The 19,897-nt window shown below is 42.8% G+C and overlaps 1 protein-coding gene across 6 annotated transcripts in view; it reads right to left on the bottom strand.

Moving 5' to 3' along the window:
- The window catches only part of plekha5 (pleckstrin homology domain containing, family A member 5), a 411,417-nt gene that overhangs the window by 61,738 nt on the left and 329,782 nt on the right, over positions 1-19,897 (bottom strand). For all 6 annotated transcript variants that reach the window (XM_070897587.1, XM_070897582.1, XM_070897585.1 and 3 more), the window contains one exon: positions 9,156-9,653. In XM_070897587.1, coding sequence (XP_070753688.1) covers positions 9,156-9,653 — 498 coding nt within the window. The remainder of the gene's footprint in view (positions 1-9,155; positions 9,654-19,897) is intronic.

Raw genomic sequence — 19,897 nt, 5'->3', positions numbered from 1 at the left:
AATCCCTTGGATTCTGGAAAGGTCCCAGCGGATTGGAAAACCGCAATGGTAGCACCCCTAGTTAAGAAAGGAGGGAGACAGAAAGCAGGTAACTATAGACCAGTTAGCCTAACATCTGTCATTGAGAGAATGCTGGAGTCCATTATTAAGGAAGTAGTAGCAGGACATTTAGAAAATCATAATATAGTCAAGTAGAGTCAGCATGGTTTTATGAAAGGGAAATCATGATTGACAAATTTGCTGGAGTAATTTGAGGATGTAACGAGCAGAGTGGATAAAGGAGAACCAGTAGATGTTGTGTATTTGGATTTCCAGAAGGCATTCGATAAGGTGCCAATATATTAGCATGGATAGAGGATTGGCTAACTAACAGAAAACAGAGTCGGGATAAATGGGTCATTTTCATGTTGGCAAACTGCAACTAGTGGGGTGCCACAGGGATCAGTGCTAGGGCCTCAATTATTTACAATCTTTTTAGTGACTTGAACGAAGGAACCGAGTGTAATGTAGTCAAATTTGCTGATGATACAAAGATAGGTGGGAAAGCAAGTTTTGAGGAGGGTGCAAAGAATCTGCAAAGGGATATAGTGAGTGGGCAAAAATTTGGCAGATGGTGTACAATGTGGGAAAATGTGAGGTTATCCACTTTGGTAGGAAAAATAAAAAAGCAAATTATTATAAAATACTGAGGTATAGAGGGATCTGGGGGTCCTTGTACATGAAACACAAAACGTTAGCATGCAGATACAGCAAGTAATTAGGAAGGCAAATGGAATGTTGGCCTTTATTGCAAGGGGGATGGAGTATAAAAGTAGGGAAGTCCTGCTGCAACTGTACAGGGCGTTGGTGAAACCACATCTGGAGTACTGCGTACAGTTTTAATCTCTTTATTTGAGGGGGGATATACTTGCATTGGAGGCAACTCAGAAGGTTCACTAGGTTGATGCCTGAGATGAAGGGGTTGTCTTATGAAGAAAGGTTGAGCTGGTTGGGACTATACTCATTGGAGTTTAGAAGAATGAGAGGTGATCTTATTGAAATGTATAAGATTCTGAGGGGACTTGACAGGGTAGATGCAGAGAAGACTTTTCATCTCATGGGGGAATCTAGAACTAGGGGGCATAGTTTCAGAATAAGGGGTCGCCCATTTAAAATGGAAAAGAGGGTTGTGAATCTTTGGAATTCTCTACCACAGAGAGCTGTTCAGGCTGGGTCACTGAATATATTTAAGGTGGAGATAGATAGATTTTTTACTGATAATGGAGTCAAGGGTTATGCGGAGCGGGCAGGGAAGTGGAGTTGAGACCAAGATCAGATCAGCCATGATCTTATTGAATGGCGGAGCAGGTTCGAGGCGCCAAATGGCTTACTCCTGCTCCTATTTCTTATGTTCTTATCTTGTACAGCCTATTAAGTACTTTTGAGTGTTGTCACTGTTTGTACTGTAGCAGCGGTTCTGAACCAGGGATCCGCAAACTTTTAGAGGGCCCACCAGTTGGTTTGTCCTATCGATATACAAGGGAGACTACTGATGTTTATGGCATAACAACAAATTTTTATACAGAAAAAAATAGTTGCGTTGTGTTTCGGGGGACGGGGACATGGAATTTTATAACACAGGGGGGGGGGGGGGGCCTCGAAAGCAAAAAGGTTGAGAACCCCAGCTGTAGGAAAGACGTGACAGGTTTACATGGGTAGTTTCCATTATAATTGAGGACATTGACATTTATAATAATAAAATAAAGACAGAATGTATGACTTTAAAGTGGAGACTAAATTACATCAGTGGCCCTGGTCCAATTATCTCCCTGCTTTCAACTTTGGTTTATCTGTAGACTACATTTGGTCCAAGTGACAGGATCGGTCCAAGTCAGCATGGAATTATGAAAGGGAAATCGTGCTCGACAAATCTTCCAGAATTTTCTTTGAGGATGTAACTAGTAGAATGGACAAGGGGGAAGCCAGTGGATGTGGTGTATTTAGACTTTTGACAAGGTCCCAAACAAGAGATTAGTGTGCAAAATTAAAGCACACAGTATTGGGGGTAATGTATTGACATGGATAGAGAACTGTTTGGCAGGTAGGAAGCAAAGAGTAGGAATAAACTGGTTCTTTTCAGAATGGCAGACAGTGACTAGTGGGGTAATGCAAGGTTCAGTGCTGGGACCCCAGCAACTTACAATATACATTAATGATTTGGACGAAGGAATTAAATGTAATACCTCCAAGTTTGCAGATGACACTAAGCTGGGTGGCAGTGTGAGCTGTGAGGAGGATGCTAAGAGGCTGCAGGGTGACTTGGACAGGTTAGGTGCGTGGGCAAATATATGGCAGATGCGGTATAATGTAGATAAATGAGGTTATCCACTTTGGTGGTAAAAACAGGAAGGCAGATTATCTGAATGGTGACGGGGTGATTAGTAAAAGGGGAGGTGCAATGAGACCTGGGTGTCATGGTACATGAGTCATTGAAAGTTGGCATACAGGTACAGCAGGCGGTGAAGGCGGCAAATGGCATGCTGGCCTTCATAGCGAGAGGATTTGAGTATAGGAGCAGGGAGGTCTTACTACAGTTGTACAGAGCCTTGGTGAGGCCACACCTTGAATATTGTGTACAATCTGAGGAAGGACATTCTTGCTATTGAGGGGGTGCAGCGAAGGTTCACCAGACTGATGCAGGAATGACAGGACTGACAGATGAAGAAAGACTGGATCGACTAGGCTTATATTCAATGGAATTTAGAAGAATGAGAGGGGATCTCATAGAAACATATAAAATTCTGATGGGATTGGACAGGTTAGATGCAGGAAGAATGTTCCCGATATTGGGGAAGTGCAGAACCAGGGGTCACAGTCTAAGGATAAGGGGTAAGCCATTTAGGACCGAGATGAGGAGAAGCTTCTTCACTCAGAGAATTGTGATCTTGTGGAGTTCTCTACCATAGAAACTTGTTGAGGCCAGTTCGTTAGATATATGATGTGGCCCTTACGGCTAAAGGGATCAAGGGATATGGAGAGAAAGCAGGAATGGGGTACTGAAGTGCATGATCAACCATGGTGATATTGAATGGTGGTGCAGGCTCAAAGGGCTGAATGGCCTTCTCCTGCACCTATTTTCTATGTTTCTATGTTTAACTTCCCATATGCAATGCCAGAGGAGATCGAGTAACAATATATAGATTATCTACACATGCTGCACACTCCCATATTTAGGTGACACTATTACTGCCATGCCTCCAGTGGATTTCCCATTATTAAGCTTGCTGTCACGCAATCATGCTGCAGTTGCACACTTCGACTGCTATAGAGAACCTCAAAAGTACCAGTGCCACAGCACCCTCAACCATCTGTTTTCTCTTTGGGTATCCCCAAAAGCTTCCATTTCTATTTATGAAGAAATAGGTTCTGCTCCCAGTTCTTAATTCCAGAATGTTAACACTTCAGTTTATTCAGAGATGTAATTTTCTGCAGTTATAATTACTTAAAGCTCAACTGGAGTCAGATTTCACCCTCCGTGGAAAGTTCAACTGTATTTGGAAGAAAATCATAATATTTACTTAAGAGATTTTAAAAATGAACATTGGGTAAGCACACAATACTTAATCTCTAATTAAACATCACATTCTCTCAATGAACACCCACGAGTAACTAAGTGGCAGTCTAAATGAAGGGGCTCAGACATCACATTGAGATTGAAACTTGAGCAATTTACAAATTGTTTGAATCCTTAGATTCAAATGGTATGTCATGGAGGTGTAATATTTATAATACATGAGTAGAAAGCCTGTTTACACATGTTTGTTTGTGAATAAAAGAAAACAAACACCAGTTCTGTGCCAGTATGGATACGTCAGCAGTGTTTTTAAATGAGCTGTTTGTATCGACACCGTAAACGTGTCCATGTGTGATCATGTTCACACGAGATTAATAATCTCGACATTATCTCAGTCTCAAAATGATCTGTATTTTATCTGAAAGCTAGGATACAAGATAAAATATTTATGCAAACTTTGTCACATTTCTTCCGCAACATTAATTTCAGCTAGGGTACTGTAAGAGCAATATTAAAGTGAACCAGGGTCGTTAATAAAATGCATTTTTCTTCAAGTTCTATTTTTGCGCTGGTTCTCCTGAAGGCAGTGACCTTTTGAGAGGGTACAGATGCATCAACATCAGCTGCCTCCAGTATCTTGGCCAAGTGACATTTTGCACGTGAGCCCGAAGAGTGGATATTGGCAGGCTTTTCAAACCAAGGCATCACAGCTGAGCCTGAGCCTGCCTTCAAATCTACACCCACACATGCAGTTTCTAGCAGGAACCAATGGAAAGCAATTTGCTGCAGTGAGATCAACTTACTCATTACAGACCAGGGGGTGAATATGGAACCTTCCTGGTCTGTAGGATTCAGCTGCAAACGAGCAAACATTAGATAGAAACAAACTGTTCCCATTGGTAGATGAGTCGAGAACCAGAGGACATAGATTTAAGATGATTGGCAAAAGAACCAAAGGCGACGCAAGAAAAACCTTTTTTTTTAAAAAAAACACAGCAAGTGGTTAAGATCTGGAATGCGCTGCCTGAAAGGGTGGTGGAGGCAGACTCAATTTTATCTTTCAAAGGGGAGTTCGATAAGTATCTGAAGGAAAACATTTGCAGGGCTGCGGGGTAAGGGCAGGGCAGTGGGACTAGCTGAGAATCGGCACAGGTTCGACGGGCCGAATGGCCTTCTTCCACGCTGTAACCATTCTACGATTCTATGAACATTACCCAGAAACAGTGTGAAATACAACGTTTCTGCATTTTAATAATCATTCTTATGCAAAACATTAATTAGGTCAGATTTTGCTGGAGGGGGACATCTCGCGTTAGTTTAGACTTGCTCAAGCACATTTAGGTTTTAACAGGTTTTGCTCACAAAGTTGCTGGAAGTGCGAGCTGATAATGGTACAGCGAGGGCATCTGAGACCTTGGTGAACAACGGGACACACTGTGTATCTCCTTTCCCAATGAGAATGAAGGATTGAGAAATAAACAGAGGAAGGACTGAGAAGGAGTGTGAATTGGAGTGGGTGAATTCAATGTCAAATCAGGTACAGAAAGAGAACTAAAAAGGAAAGATAGACTGGATTTAGAGAGAAAAAAAACAAAGGAAAAGTAAAAATTTTAAAATTGTCATTTAAAAAATTTCCTGAAACAATTCACAACCTGAAAGAAAGAGACTCCCTGCTTGTAACTGTTCACTTTCTGGGCCAGAGAGATTGATTGGCAGCCTTTAACAATTATCACATAGTTAAAAGGGTACTTATACTTAATTATTCGACTTAACGTTCTGTGTTGATTTTAATGGGCAATTATTATGCAAATACAGCAACTTCATAGAAACATAGAAAATAGGTGCAGGAATAGGCCATTCGGCCCTTCTAGCCTGCGCCACCATTCAATGAGTTCATGGCTGAACATGCAACTTCAGTACCCCATTCCTGCTTTCTCACCATACCCCTTGATCCCCCTGGTAGTAAGGACTTCATCTAACTCCTTTTTGAATATATTTAGTGAATTGGCCTCAACAACTTCCTGTGGTAGAGAATTCCACAGGTTCACCACTCTCTGGGTGAAGAAGTTTCTCCTCATCTCGGTCTTAAATGGCTTACCCCTTATCCTTAGACTGTGACCCCTGGTTCTGGACTTCCCCAACATTGGGAACATTCTTCCTGCATCTAACCTGTCTCAACTCGTCAGAATTTTTAACGTTTCTATGAGATCCCCTCTCATTCTTCTGAACTCCAGTGAATACAAGCCCAGTTGATCCAGTCTTTCTTGATAGGTCAGTCCCACCATCCCGGGAATCAGTCTGGTGAACCTTCGCTGCACTCCCTCAATAGCAAGAATGTCCTTCCTCAAGTTAGGAGACCAAAACTGTACACAATACTCCAGGTGTGGCCTCATCAAGGCCCTGTACAATTGTAGTAACACCTCCCTGCCCAACTGTAGTAACACCTCCCTGCCCCTGTACTCAAATCCCCTCGCTATGAAGGCCAACATGCCATTTGCTTTCTTAACCGCCTGCTGTATCTGCATGCCAACCTTCAATGACTCATGTACCATGACACCCAGGTCTCGTTGCACCTCCCCTTTTCCTAATCTGTCACCATTCAGATAATAGTCTGTCTCTCTGTTTTTACAACCAAAGTGGATAACCTCACATTTATCCACATTATACTTCATCTGCCATGCATTTGCCCACTTACCTAACCTATCCAAGTCACTCTGCAGCCTCATAGCATTCTCCTTGCAGCTCACACTGCCACCCAACTTAGTGTCATCCGCAAATTTGGAGATACTACATTTAATCCCCTCGTCTAAATCATTAATGTACAATGTAAACAGCTGGGGCCCCAGCACAGAACCTTGCGGTACCCCACTAGTCACTGCCTGCCATTCTGAAAAGTACCCATTTACTCCTACTCTTTGCTTCCTGTCTGCCAACCAGTTCTCAATCCATATCAACACACTACCCCCAATCCCATGTGCTTTAACTTTGCACATTAATCTCTTGTGTGGGACCTTGTCGAAAGCCTTCTGAAAGTCCAAATACACCACATCAACTGGTTCTCCTTGTCCACTCTACTGGAAACATCCTCAAAAAATTCCAGAAGATTTGTCAAGCATGATTTCCCTTTCACAAATCCATGCTGTTTTGGACCTATCATGTCACCTCTTTCCAAATGCGCTGCTATGACATCCGTAATAATTGATTCCATCATTGATTCCATCATTTTACCCACTGTCAGGCTGATCGGTCTATAATTCCCTGTTTTCTCTCCCTCCTCTTTTAAAAAGTGGGGTTACATTGGCTACCCTCCACTCCATAGGAACTGATCCAGAGTCTATGGAATGTTGGAAAATGACTGTCAATGCATCCGCTATTTCCAAGGCCACCTCAAGTACTCTGTGATGCAGACCTTCTTACTAGACCCGCTGAGCCCTTTTATATCCGGAAGGTTGTTTGTGTCCTCCTTAGTGAATGAAAAACAAGGGAGAGATGCCGTTTTCATGAAGCTAATGGCGGAGTGGCGCGAATCGGCCAGTATCTTGTGGAGATTTGCAATTCGCAATTCACGGGCTATCTCTTCCTCGTCACAACTTGTTGGCTGATTTGCACATTTTCAGCAAAATCCGGCCCAATATTTCCAAATCTAATGGTGCAATTAATATCACATGAAAATCTTACTTCAAATTCTTTTGATCAGATATAAAGTAAACTAAATTGAATAATGCAGCCATCCACCTTACCTGTCTACAATGCATCAGTAAAATGATAACTGTCAGTTATTCTCCTGTTCGGAGGATAGTATCTGCATTTTTTTTGGCACCATGCTCCTTTATCATTCCTACCTTCCAATCACCACTTTTGCTGTAAGAATTGCTTCGTCTAATCCTGAACCGAATGAGTTAATTTTAAGCAGTGCACCATTTTTTAAAAAACACCATCAAAGCAGACCTTCCTGACCTACTTTAATGCAGAAATATATATGACAGATTAAGATAGGTCAAGTTGCCTACGCAATCTGTTGCAGAAAAGGCTGGAAAAAAATGTTCAAATATTCTTGCAGTCAGAAATATCCGATAGATTTGCAACCAGTACACACTGTAACAAATCTCCGAGGTGCTTGCCTAGTAAATACAAACAACCAATCATCGTCGTCATCATCATCATCATCACATACGCTTTCTCAATCAGATCTATTTTAAGTACTGCCACATCACGTCTCTCTGAACAGAGATTAAGGCCAAGAAAGTCTGGTCGTTTGCACTTCCCGTTAGTGCCCTGGACCCTAAATTGGGTATCGCTCCCTGAAGCTGTGCCAGGTGATGCCAGCGGCAGCTTCAGGGGATGTAAACTGGATGGCAGACCCCTCACGGGGCTATACTTAAAGGGCGGCTATTGAAAAAAAAATCTGCCAACTTTCTTCTGCGCCCTGTTGGCGCTTCGATCGCAGGATCTGTGCCACAATCGGTAAGCCCGGCATGGCACCCCCACTCCCCGGTGGTCCAGGGAGGCCCATTTCTTCACTGCAGAGTTTGCAGCTTGGGGTCTTCCCTTTAATGAAGGGAAGAGCCCCTCCTATGCGGCAGTGCCACGCAGCCCAGTACGTAGCGCTGCATCCTGCTCCCGACCCATCTGCCCCAGAAAGATAGTGGAGCGTGATATTTTGCGCTCCACTTCTTTTCGGAGGCTGTAACCCGAGTTTTGCGAGTGGGGCAGGATTTCCGTGTTGGTCACAAAATGTCCCACTTCCGGGATGTTAGCACCCCATACGGAGCGCAACAGAATTTTTCTCCCTAAGTGACCAGACAGGCCTTCAAGAATGTTATGTTGCAATGTTACTTCCTCACTAAACTTTATTCCCAACCAAAAGGACCTGCAGGTTAACATGGCCCCTCTCGTGCATGAAACTGAACAGCAGTACTGAAATTTTACTCTTGAATGTGGCATGTACAATGAGCAGAACTCAAGTTGTAGTGAAATCAGATGAAAATACACTGCAGAAAACTTGACTGCCTAAGACTGCCGAAGACAAAGTAATTTCTGTTCTTTTAAGCTACAAAGAGCAAACCAAATCCATTCGGACTTCCATTCTTATAGCAGCTGTTAAAAGTTATACAGTAACAGCCAAAGGCAAGTTACCTTCCAGCGTCCTGTGGGAAGGATCACAGCACACTGCACTGTGTTGCAGTACGAAAATTCTTCCATACCACATTATATTTGATAGACAGTTAATTTAGTGAATATAGATCTGAAAAGACCAGATCTGAAATCATCATATTTCATAATGGAGTCCTCATTGCTCAGTAATGACAGTCAGTAGCATGGGCTGTGCATAAAGTGTGATTAAACCTAAACTATAAATGTCTCCCATCTCCGTTAATGTATACAATTTTGAATTAAAAAAAAAAATTTTTTTTTTTGCAGTCACGGAATGGAAAAAAATGTAAAACACAGTTTAAGTTTAGTTGAGTTTCAGTGTACATTTAGGAGAAGAAAATCTGAGAGTTACAGAAGTTTGTATGTTCTTACCACTCTTAAAACAAAAATGTGATTTTTCTTTTAAAGCTGTACAAACAAGTATTCAAAAAAAAACAAGCCTCCATACCTCCTAGATTCTTCATCTTGGCTTTTTCCTTTCTGTGTTCTCACCCACTGCTCCAACTGCACCATTGAATTAGTCCTTTGCATGCCCCTTCCAGTGTCATTTAGACTAATCAGTCTTTCTCTTCCAGTGTCCACACTTTCCACAGGAACACAGATGGGACTAACTGGACTTTGCTCAGTGGAACTATTTGCATGCAGAGATTTGTGTTGTTGAGATTGAATGTTGCTGGTACCTAGCATGACATTTCCACTCTCTGACTTTGCAGGTTGCAGTTTTATACTATTGATTTTAGTCAAAGGCTTGTGCTGGTCCAGTCCATCCGTTTCAAAACCATATTTGTCACCATGAGTGATGTCCGTATTGTCTATTGGTTGAAGACCCAAAGTGGGGTCTATATTTTTCTGGTTATTCTGAAGTTCAGGCTTCACTAATATTTTGTGGTTTGCAACGTGGTTAACCTCTTGGGGCAGTACAATTTCAGATGTTACTTTTTCAGCCCTGTGTGTGTGAGAGAGAGAGAGAGAGAGTTAGAGCGTGTTTGTCATCCATATCATGCAACATTGTTCAGCAACCTTTGATCTGTAATGAGTCAGACTTCTTAAAAAACTTTGTCTTAAAGTATGCACCTTCTTGACCTCAGTCGCACACTGCCTTCCCCACGAGCAAGCATTAAATTGAAACTGATTCATGCACCAGTGATGTTAAAAGCACACTAGCTTACTACATAAAAAGGTAACTGGTCTTGAACCAGAAGCTGTTGCACATTTGTTCTTGAACTTCTGCTAATATCCAGTTATATTGCTTGCTTAATTGAACCCACACCAACGAAAGCACCATCAGTGAAACTTTGTGCCCTCTGCAATGTGGGCACATATCCCAGCAGCGTAATCTCCACAGGGCATTAAATCAACAGACTGAGGGCCATATTCATCATCGTCATAGGCGGTCCCTCGAAACGAGGATGACTTGCTTCCACGCCAAAAAAGGATGAGTTCACAGGTGTTTCAAAGAAGGACTTAATATTCCAGATCCCGAACTACATCCAGAAGAGTGGAAGATGCCTATGCTTGGATTTTTTTTAACGTGTGGGGGCCATTGCACACCAGCCACCACATGGGCTTGACAGAGCTAGGTCTTGGTCCAGTGGCAAGGATTAACCAAGATATCTGGAGACCAGCTCTGCTGCACGAGACACCAAAACATTCAACGGCCATATTGGGACTTTCGCGAGTGGCTGTAGGAAGTAAATTCCTCAAGAGGAAGAGGACCTTTTGGGCCCTTGTGGTCAAAACAAACCCTTCCTCTCCAACCACCACTCCCCCGTCAAAAAAAAGGATGTACACACTATTCTAATAATAAACATTCTATAAAATTGGGGCATTGTAGACAGCAATTTTGGAAAGGAGTAAACTACAGTAATATATATTTTTAAACTTTAACAAAAGGAAGCTTTCAATAGTAATCAATCCAATATTACATATTTATAATTGACTGAAGATGAATTAATACAGAACATAATTATACTGCCTTTGTTTAACACTGTAGGAAGGTAATAGGAGTGATTGACTTCAAGGTTGGCTGATGTTCCTGCAAAGGATGACTACACTGATTGACACCTTAGTGACTTGCGCTCTGCTCTCAATAAGTAACAAGGTAACTGCAGAAACTGAAACATAAGTATTTATATGACTTAGGTAGCAGACGGTGCATCAGTCACAGACACTATAGGGTTAGACTTTCCACTCGGGGGCCATCGTCCCAAAAAATAGGCCCTGTTCCAGCTATGTGGGATGTCTCAGCCTTACTGATCGCTGGTACAAGGCCCATTTTTTTGTGTGTGATTTTCCACTCGGCCTTGGGGGTGGGGGATGGTAGGACCATGGCTACATCGTCAGGCTGGTCCTCCCCGAGGTTCTCACCAGCCTCCTCTTCCTCCTGCTCGCCAGCTGGCTCTTCTGACTCCCCTCCTTCTGGAGGTGGACCTGCAGCCCCATCTGGCATTAGTTGCCGCTCCTTATAGCTAGGTTATGCAACATGCAACACACCACAATAAACTCAGCGACCTGGTCAGGGTAGTACTGTAGGCTGCCACCAGAATGGTCCAGGCATCTGAAGCGCTGCTTTAGGACTCCAATTGCCTTTTTGACAATATTGCGTGTTGCTATGTGGCTTTCATTGTAATGTTTCTCTGCTTCAGTGACGGGATTACGCAGTGGACTCATCAGCCAACTGGCAAGGCCATATCCCTTATCCCCCAGCATCCAACCATGACCTTCTCTGGCTGATTGACAAACAGGTCATGGATAGCAATCTCACATAAGATGTGCGCATCATGGATGCTGCCAGGAAATGTAGCATTTATTGTCATAATTATTGGTTTGCGGGCGACAACAAGCTGCACAATTAGGGAGTGGAATCCCTTTCTGTTACGAAAAACTGCCGCCTTCTTTAAGGGGGCTTTCAGGGCGATGTGCGTGCGGTCGATTGCTCCCTGCACCTTGGGGAAGTCTGCTATTCTGGATAAAACCCAAGTCCTCCCAGTCTGTGCCTCCCTAGTCAGAGGGAAGCTTAAAAAGTCCATCCTGCGAGCGTAAAGGGCTTCAGTCATCTGCCGAATGCAGCAGCGTGTGGCGTGCCGAGAGATATGACAAATGTTGCCAGCTGAAGCCTGAAAAGATCCCAAAGCATAGAAGACTAGGGCAGCAGTAACCTTAACCTCAACGGACAGTGCGGTTCTGATGGTGCTGGAAGGCTGAAGATCCCCCTTGATGAGCTGGCAAATCTCATTGATGACCTCCTTCCGAAAGCGCAGCCTCCTTAAACACACGTTTTCAGATAAGTTGAGGTAAGATTGTGTTTCTTTGAACCTTTGTTGGCTGTACGCTCGCCTCCTCTGTCTCTGTCTATGCATTTCTCTGCCACCTCTTCGATTAATCCTTTCAGAAACCAGCTTGTGAGCAGTTACGAGTAATGATGCAGAAAGCATAGGCCCCAACACTATCAATAATTATTTTCAATCGCTATAAATGAACTTTGCATTAAAGAATGTGAATCTATCTATTCCAGCCCCGGTCTAACACTAGACCCCCTTCACTTTAAATAATTATTTTCACTAGGTATAAATTAACTTTTCACTAAAAAATGCCTAATCTACTCAGCTATTAGTAAATTAAATATAATTAAAAATCTGAGTAGATCTAGCTATACAGGACCCATAAATCACTCACAACCATCTAAGCACGATTTTTTGGCTGTCTTCTCCCTTCTTCCGATCTTTAAAATGGCGTTCGTAGTGTCCATTTCCTTCCGTAAAGCCTGGGAAAAGCAACTATTTCACAGCGATGTTTTCGGCCTTAAATCAGCCCGGTCTTATGATGGTGATGTGCCGAAAGTTGGGATGGGCCTTGTGTGGGCGATCAGCTCGGCGAATTGAGCCGAAACTTGGGGGCCTATTTTTCCAGCGATATTTCTGGCCTAGTTTCTACTTTTGGGCGATAGAGGTCCGTTTTGGGCGATATATGGGCCATCGATGGACGATGTGAAGTGGAAAGTCTAGCCCTTTAACTATATACACAATGTGATGCAAAAAGACTGCAACTATTAAGGCTTCTGTGAGACACCAAAACGTTCAACGGCAAAATCCAAGTGTCTTCCCTGCCCCAAAATTTGAAGGATGCAACTGCTGCCAACAAACTGGAAGTAGTTGCACATGCGAAGTTCAAGTGTTTTTTTTTTGTTGTTGCCGGAATTCCCAAAATGAGGAATAAAGCGGATTTTGAGAATTCTGTTACAACTGTTAATTTTAAATGAAATTCAAACTGAGTTTATTTTTAAAAGTTGTTGTTTGTCCTTCGCGACAGCGCTTCTTAAACTGGAAAAATCACCAGTAACATTAACCCAACCGAGAAACATTAATCAAACTATAGCAACATTAATGAAACAAAGAATACTTCTGCGCAGCTTCCGATTTGTTGGCAGCAGTCACTCCAAAATTTGAATGGTAGCCTATGCATTTGTACAAGGTTAAAAGGATAACCTTTTAATTCAGAGGTCAGGTCTTTACTGCATGGGGGAACTGCAGACATGAATCTGTCCTACCATCCTATAACTTGCAGTCTGCACAGCTGATGCCACCAGTTGCTACTGATTTCAAACCCCTCCCAAAACATTGATAGGTATACCAACGAAATGAAGGATTTTTTTCTTTAAGTACCTACCTTTTTTGGGTGTGGGGAGGTAGAATATCTTTGTATTGAAAAGGGTATGCATCATCATAGGCAGTCCCTCGAAATCGAGGAAGACTTGCTTCCACTCTAAAAGTGAGTTCTCAGGTGACTGTACAGTCCAATGCAGAAATTACAGTCTCTGTCACAGATGGGACAGACAGTGGTTGAAGGAAAGGGTGGGTGGGTAGTCTGGTTTTCCACACGCTCCTTCCGCTGTCTGCGTTTGGTTTCTGCATGCTCTCGGCGACGAGACTGGAGGTGCTCAGCGCAGGGTATGCAGACTTGTGGTAGTAGTTAACCTATCTCTGATAGTTTCGTGGGAAGGATGACTTTGTTGTATATCCACTCAACTCAAAATGGCAGCAATCATTTGTTTTAATTTAGCTCCAAGAATACTCAAACTTTGAACCTTCAAAGAAAAGTTTTAATGGGTACGATAATGTAGTGGTTATGGTATGGACCAGCAACTGAGGGGCTGAGTGTGCAAATCGCACCATGGGAAGTTGTAAAACTGAATTCAATAAATTGTGTACGCTCGATTGAGCACCATAAGTGACTATGAAAGTTACCCAACTGACAGAAAAACAGTGTCCTTCAGGGAAGTGAAACTGTCACTCCTACCTGGTCGATCTACACGTGACACTAATTCTCACTCTGTGGTGGACTCTTCTCAAGGGAACTATGCTGGACAAAAAATGTGATCTTGCCAGCATCCCCCACATCCTCAAAAATCAAAAAACAAATCTTCCACATGAGCAGAACTGTTATTTTAGTTTCAACACTTCAAATTTTAGTCTTATTTTTTTTTAATGTATCGGTTTACAGGATGTGGGCGTCGCTGGCAAGGCTGGCATTTATTGCCCATCTCTAATTGCCCTTGAGAAGGTGGTGGTGAGCCGCCTTCTTGAACTGCTGCAGTCCTGTGGTGAAGTTACTCCCAGAGTGCTGACTTTTGTCACAACGGTTTGTACAACTGAGCGGCTTGCTAGGCTATTTCAGAGGGCAGTTAAGAGTCAACCTAGTCACATATAGGCCAGACCAGGTAGGGGTGGCAGGTTTCCTTACCTAAAAGACATTTGTGAACCAGATAAGTTTTTACAACAATCCAGTAGTTTCATGGTCACCATTACTGACATTAGCTTTCTAATTCTAGATTAAAAAAAAATTAACTGCATTTAAATCCCCCAGCTGCCATGGTGGGATTTGAACTCACATCTCCAGATTAATACTCTGGGTCTCTGGATTACTAGTCTAGTAACATAATCATCATGCTACCGTACCCCCATTATGTTAGTGATAGCGTCCGTAAGTAATTCAATCCTAATTTTAGTCTAGTTCTTTGATCCCAAATTTGAAGCCACGTTGGCTCAGATTTTGCCGTTAGCGGCAAAGGGATGGTGTCAATGTTCTTTGTAAGCTGTATAGCACTCCAAGGATCCTTCACGGCTGGCTTTCCAATGAGAAAAAACACATGCATGGTATTTTGAATGGTCCACGCAGCCCCTTAAAGGGGCCGCGTTACATCAAACAAAATTACAGGGAACACTGGTCGGTGCTCGCCGCTAACCTTGAAAAAAAGCTGCCCAAGAGGTTTTAGTGTGCTCTAGAGCATCGACTTTCCCCATTCCGACGTGACTTTCAATCTGGCACCATTTATAGGGGATCTGTTGCGTTCAGCAACAGTGACGTTATCACAGACAGCAAACCAGGAAGTAAAAAGCACGGATAATAATTCACTTTTTAATCATTTTACAGAAAGCAAAATAAAGATTGGGACATACACATGGGATTAAGGTAGAAACTGAAATATCATAAACAAACTTTAAAAATTAAAAGAAACATTTATTTTTATGACTTTGAAAACCATTGAATTTTGAAATGTTCTTCTGAAGGAATCACATTCCACACCTGTTACATTAGTTTTTCAGACCAGCGAGGTTGTTCAGCAGAAATGATAACTTCGTACACTGTTAAAAATTCAGTTACATCTCATTCAACAAGGCTTAACATTTTCAATGGTTTTTGCAGCGAGAATAGTACGTATAAAGCTGATGTTAACACCAAGTCACTGATTCTGTGTTTATTGCATCTGTGATGACTGCAACAGCACACCTTTTAGAGGAGCAGGGTGTCACTGACAGCAACTTCTGGATTTCCGCTTTTCACTGCGCCTGAGGGAACGCCAGAATTTGTTGTCAGTTTTACAGTAATAACGGCGAGCGGTGACAGTTTGCCATCATTACAACTGCAAATTCCAGGTCATTATACTTATAGACTTTGAAATAATTTGACTCAAAATATATATTTTTTCTTGAATTTTTATTCATATCTTCAGGTTTAAAAAAGTTACTTTAAAATCACGTCACAATTGTGGTTTGATTTCTCACACAATTCATGAGGTTGTGACAAATGTTGAGAAATAATAACCTGATTCTGGAATGATGGTTGCATACTTTAAATTAAATTGCAAGAGTAGAACTAACGGACATGGTCCAAACTAGCAAAATGTACTTATAGACTGATAGTAGGAAATTAGTCACAACATTTCAATTTGCAACACCTACTCAATAAGTTATGGGCTACTTATCAGTCCATTTTAGTACTCAAAATTATTTTAGTTAGAAGTTGGTCTATTTCAAATTTTCGTGTTTTACTTATAGGCTCTAAGAAAAGTTCCAAATTTTCAACTTCATGGATACAATTACAATCATTTTAACCAATACCTGTTTTCATCCTTACTGTCAGCCACAAAACATTGATAAGTAGATCTTTTTAACTTCAACTGAAAATAAAATTATGCCATCACATTTAGTTCATTTTAATTCACAAATCTACCTGCGTGATCGTTGTTTTCAGGCTGGAATGATTATTTGCAATGCATTTGTGACTCTCTCTGCACATGTGCACCTTTTGGTACCGTGCCTGCGCATTTGATCTGATCACGCATGTGCAGTACCCAATGGTGTGGTGGCTGCGCTTCCCATGGCTCCGTGCTTCGAAGGTCAAGGGATCGAATGTGTGCTGGTGGGGGTGGGGGGGTGGGTGGGAGAGAGAGAAGAGAGGGGATCGAAGATGGGGCAGAAGGAAAGGGGATCGAAGATGGGGCAGAAGGAGAGGGGATCGAAGGGGTATCCTTGGGAAGCGCTCGAATTTGGTTCTAAATGCCGATATCGCAACGAGCGGGCAGGAGTTCAGGGGTGGCGGGGGCCCACAATACATGCAAAGGAAAATGATATTGGGAGGCAAAACTTTGATTGCCATCCTTGGCTGAATGGTGGGCATCCATGCATTTACCCCAAATATTGTAGCTCTGTAACCAGTGTTAGAAACATAGAAAAATAGGTGCAGTAGGCCATTCGGCCCTTCGAGCCTGCACCGCCATTCAATCGGATCATGGCTGATCATTCCTTCAGTACCCCTTTCCTGTTTTCTCTCCATACCCCTTGATCCCCTTAACCGTAAGAGCCATATCTAACTCCCTCTCGAATATATCCAGTGAACTGGCATCAACAACTCTCTGCGGCAGGGAATTCCACAGGTTAACAACTCTCTGAGTGAAGAAGTTTCTCCTCATCTCAGTCCTAAATGGCCTACCCCTTATCCTAAGACTATGTCCCCTGGTTCTGGACTTCCCCAACATCGGGAACATTCTTCCCGCATCTAACTTGTCCAGTCCCATCAGAATCTTCTATGTTTCTATGAGATCCCCTCTCATCCTTCTAAACTCCAGTGAATAAAGGCCCAGTTGATCCAGTCTCTCCTCATATGACAGCCCAGCCATCCCTGGAATCAGTCTGGTGAAACTTCGCTGCACTCCCTCAATAGCAAGAACGTCCTTCCTCAGACTAGGAGACCAAAACTGAACACAATATTCCAGGTGAGGGCTCACTAAGGCCCTGTACAACTGCAGTAAGACCTCCTTGCTTCTATGTTCAAATCCCCTAGCTATGAAGGCCAACATACCATTTGCCTTCTTTACCGCCTGCTGTACCTGCGTGCCCACTTTCAGTGACTGATGAACCAGGATACCGAGGTCTCGTTGCACCTCCCCTTTTCCTCGTCTGCTGCCATTCAGATAATATTCTGCCTTCGTGTTTTTGACCCCAAAATGGATAACCTCACATTTATCCACATTATACTGCATCTGCCATGCATTTTGCCCACTCACCTAACCTGTCCAAGTCACCCTGCAGCCTCTTAGCGTCCTCCTCACAGCTCACACCGCCACCCAGTTTAGTGTCATCTGCAAACTTGGAGATATTACACTCTATTCCTTCATCCAAATCATTAATGTATATTGTAAAGAGCTGGGGTCCCAGCACTGAGCCCTGCGGCACTCCACTAGTCACTGCCTGCCATTCTGAAAAGGACCCGTTTATCCCGACTCTCTGCTTCCTGTCTGCCAACCAGTTCCCTATCCACATCAGTATATTACCCCCAATACCATGTGCTTTGATTTTGCACACCAATCTCTTGTGCGGGACCTTGTCAAAAGCCTTCTGAAAGTCCAAATACACCACATCCACTGGTTCTCCCTTGTCCACTCTGCTAGTTACATCCTCAAAAAATTCCAGAAGATTCGTCAAGCATGATTTCCCTTTCATAAATCCATGCTGACTTGATCTGATCCTGTCACCGCTTTCCAAATGCGCTGCTATTTCATCCTTCATGATCGATTCCAACATTTTCTCTACTACTGATGTCAAGCTAACCGATCTATAATTACCCGTTTTCTCTCTCCCTCCTTTTTAAAAAAAGTGGTGTTACATTAGCTATCCTCCAGTCAATGGGAACTGATCCAGAGTCGATAGACTGTTGGAAAATGATCACCAATGCATCCACTATTTCTAGGGCCACTTCCTTGAGCACTCTGGGATGCAGACTATCAGGCCCCGGGGATTTATCGGCCTTCAATACCATCAATTTCCTTAACACAATTTCCCGCCTAATAAGGATATCCTTCAGGTCCTCCTGCTCACTAGACCCACTGTCCCCCAATACCTTCGGAAGGTTATTTGTATCTTATTTCGTGAAGACAGAACCGAAGTATTGGTTCAATTGGTCTGCCATTTCTTTGTTCCCCATTATAATTTCACCTGAATCCGACTGCAAGGTACCTACGTTTGTCTTTACTAATCTTTTTCTCTTCACATATTTATTGAAGCTTTTATATTCCCTGCAAGCTTCCTCTCGTACTCTATTTTCCCCCTCTTAATGAAATCCTTAGTCCTCCTCTGTTGAATTCTAAATTTCTCCCAGTCCTCAGGTTTGTTGCTTTTTCTAGACAATTTATATGCCTCTTCCTTGGCTTTAACACTATCCTTAATTTCCTTTGTTAGCCATGGTTGAGCCACCTCCCAGTTTTATTTTTACTCTAGACAGGGATGTACATTTGCTGAAGTTCATCCATGTGATCTTTAAATGTTTGCCATTGCTTATCCACCGTCAACCCTTTTGGTATCGTTTGCCAGTTTATTCTAGCTAATTCACGCCTCATACTGTTGAAGTTACCTTTCCTTAAGTTCAGGACCCTAGTTTCCAAATTAACTTTGTCACTCTCCATCTTAATAAGGAATTCTACCATATTATGGTCAGTTTTCCCCAAGGGACCTCGCACAACAAGATTGCTAATTAGTCCCTTCTCATTACACAATACCCAGTCTAGGATGGCCAGCTCCCTGGTTGGTTCCTCGACATATTAGTCTAGAAAACCATCCCTAATACGCTCCAGGAAATCCTCCTCCACTGCATTGCTACCAGTTAGGTTAGCCCAATCAATGTGTAGATTAAAGTCGCCCATGATTACTGCTGTACCTTTATTGCACACATCCCTTATTTCTTGTTTGATGCTGTCCCCAACCTCACTGCTACTATTTGGTGGTCTATACACAACATCCCATTAGCGTTTTCTGCCCTTTGGAATTCCGCAGCTCCACCCATACCGATTCCACATCATCCAGGCTAATGTCCTTCCTTACAATTGCATTGATTTCATCTATAACCAGCAACGCCACCCCGCCTCCTTTTCCTTTCTGTCTATCCTTCCTAAATGCTGAATATCCTTGGATGTTGAGTTCCCAGCCTTGGTCCCCCTGGAGCCATGTCTCCGTGATGCCAATCACATCGTATCCATTAAGTGCTACCTGCGCAGTTAATTCATCCACCTTATTCCGAATACTCCTCGCATTGAGGCACAGAGCCTTCAGGCTTGTTTTTTTTAAATACACTTTGCCCCTTTAGAATTTTGCTGTCATGTGACCCTTTTTGTTTTTTGCCTTGGGTTTCTCTGCCCTCCACTTTTACTATTCTCCTTTCTATATTTTGCTTCTGCCTCCTTTTTATTTCCCTCTGTCTTCCTGCAAAGGTTCCCATCCCCCTGCCATATTAGTTTAACTGCTCCCCAACAGCACTAGCAAACACTCCCCCCTAGGATATTGGTTCCGGTCGTGCCCAGGTGCAGACCGTCCGGTTTGTACTGGTCTCACCTACCCCGAAAGAACTCAAGAACAACAATTC

The sequence above is a fragment of the Pristiophorus japonicus genome, chromosome 13 (assembly GCF_044704955.1).
Source record: "Pristiophorus japonicus isolate sPriJap1 chromosome 13, sPriJap1.hap1, whole genome shotgun sequence".
NCBI lineage: Eukaryota > Metazoa > Chordata > Chondrichthyes > Pristiophoridae > Pristiophorus > Pristiophorus japonicus.
The sequence above is the reverse complement of the archived record's forward strand: the minus strand, read 5'-3'. Positions and strand labels throughout refer to the sequence as shown.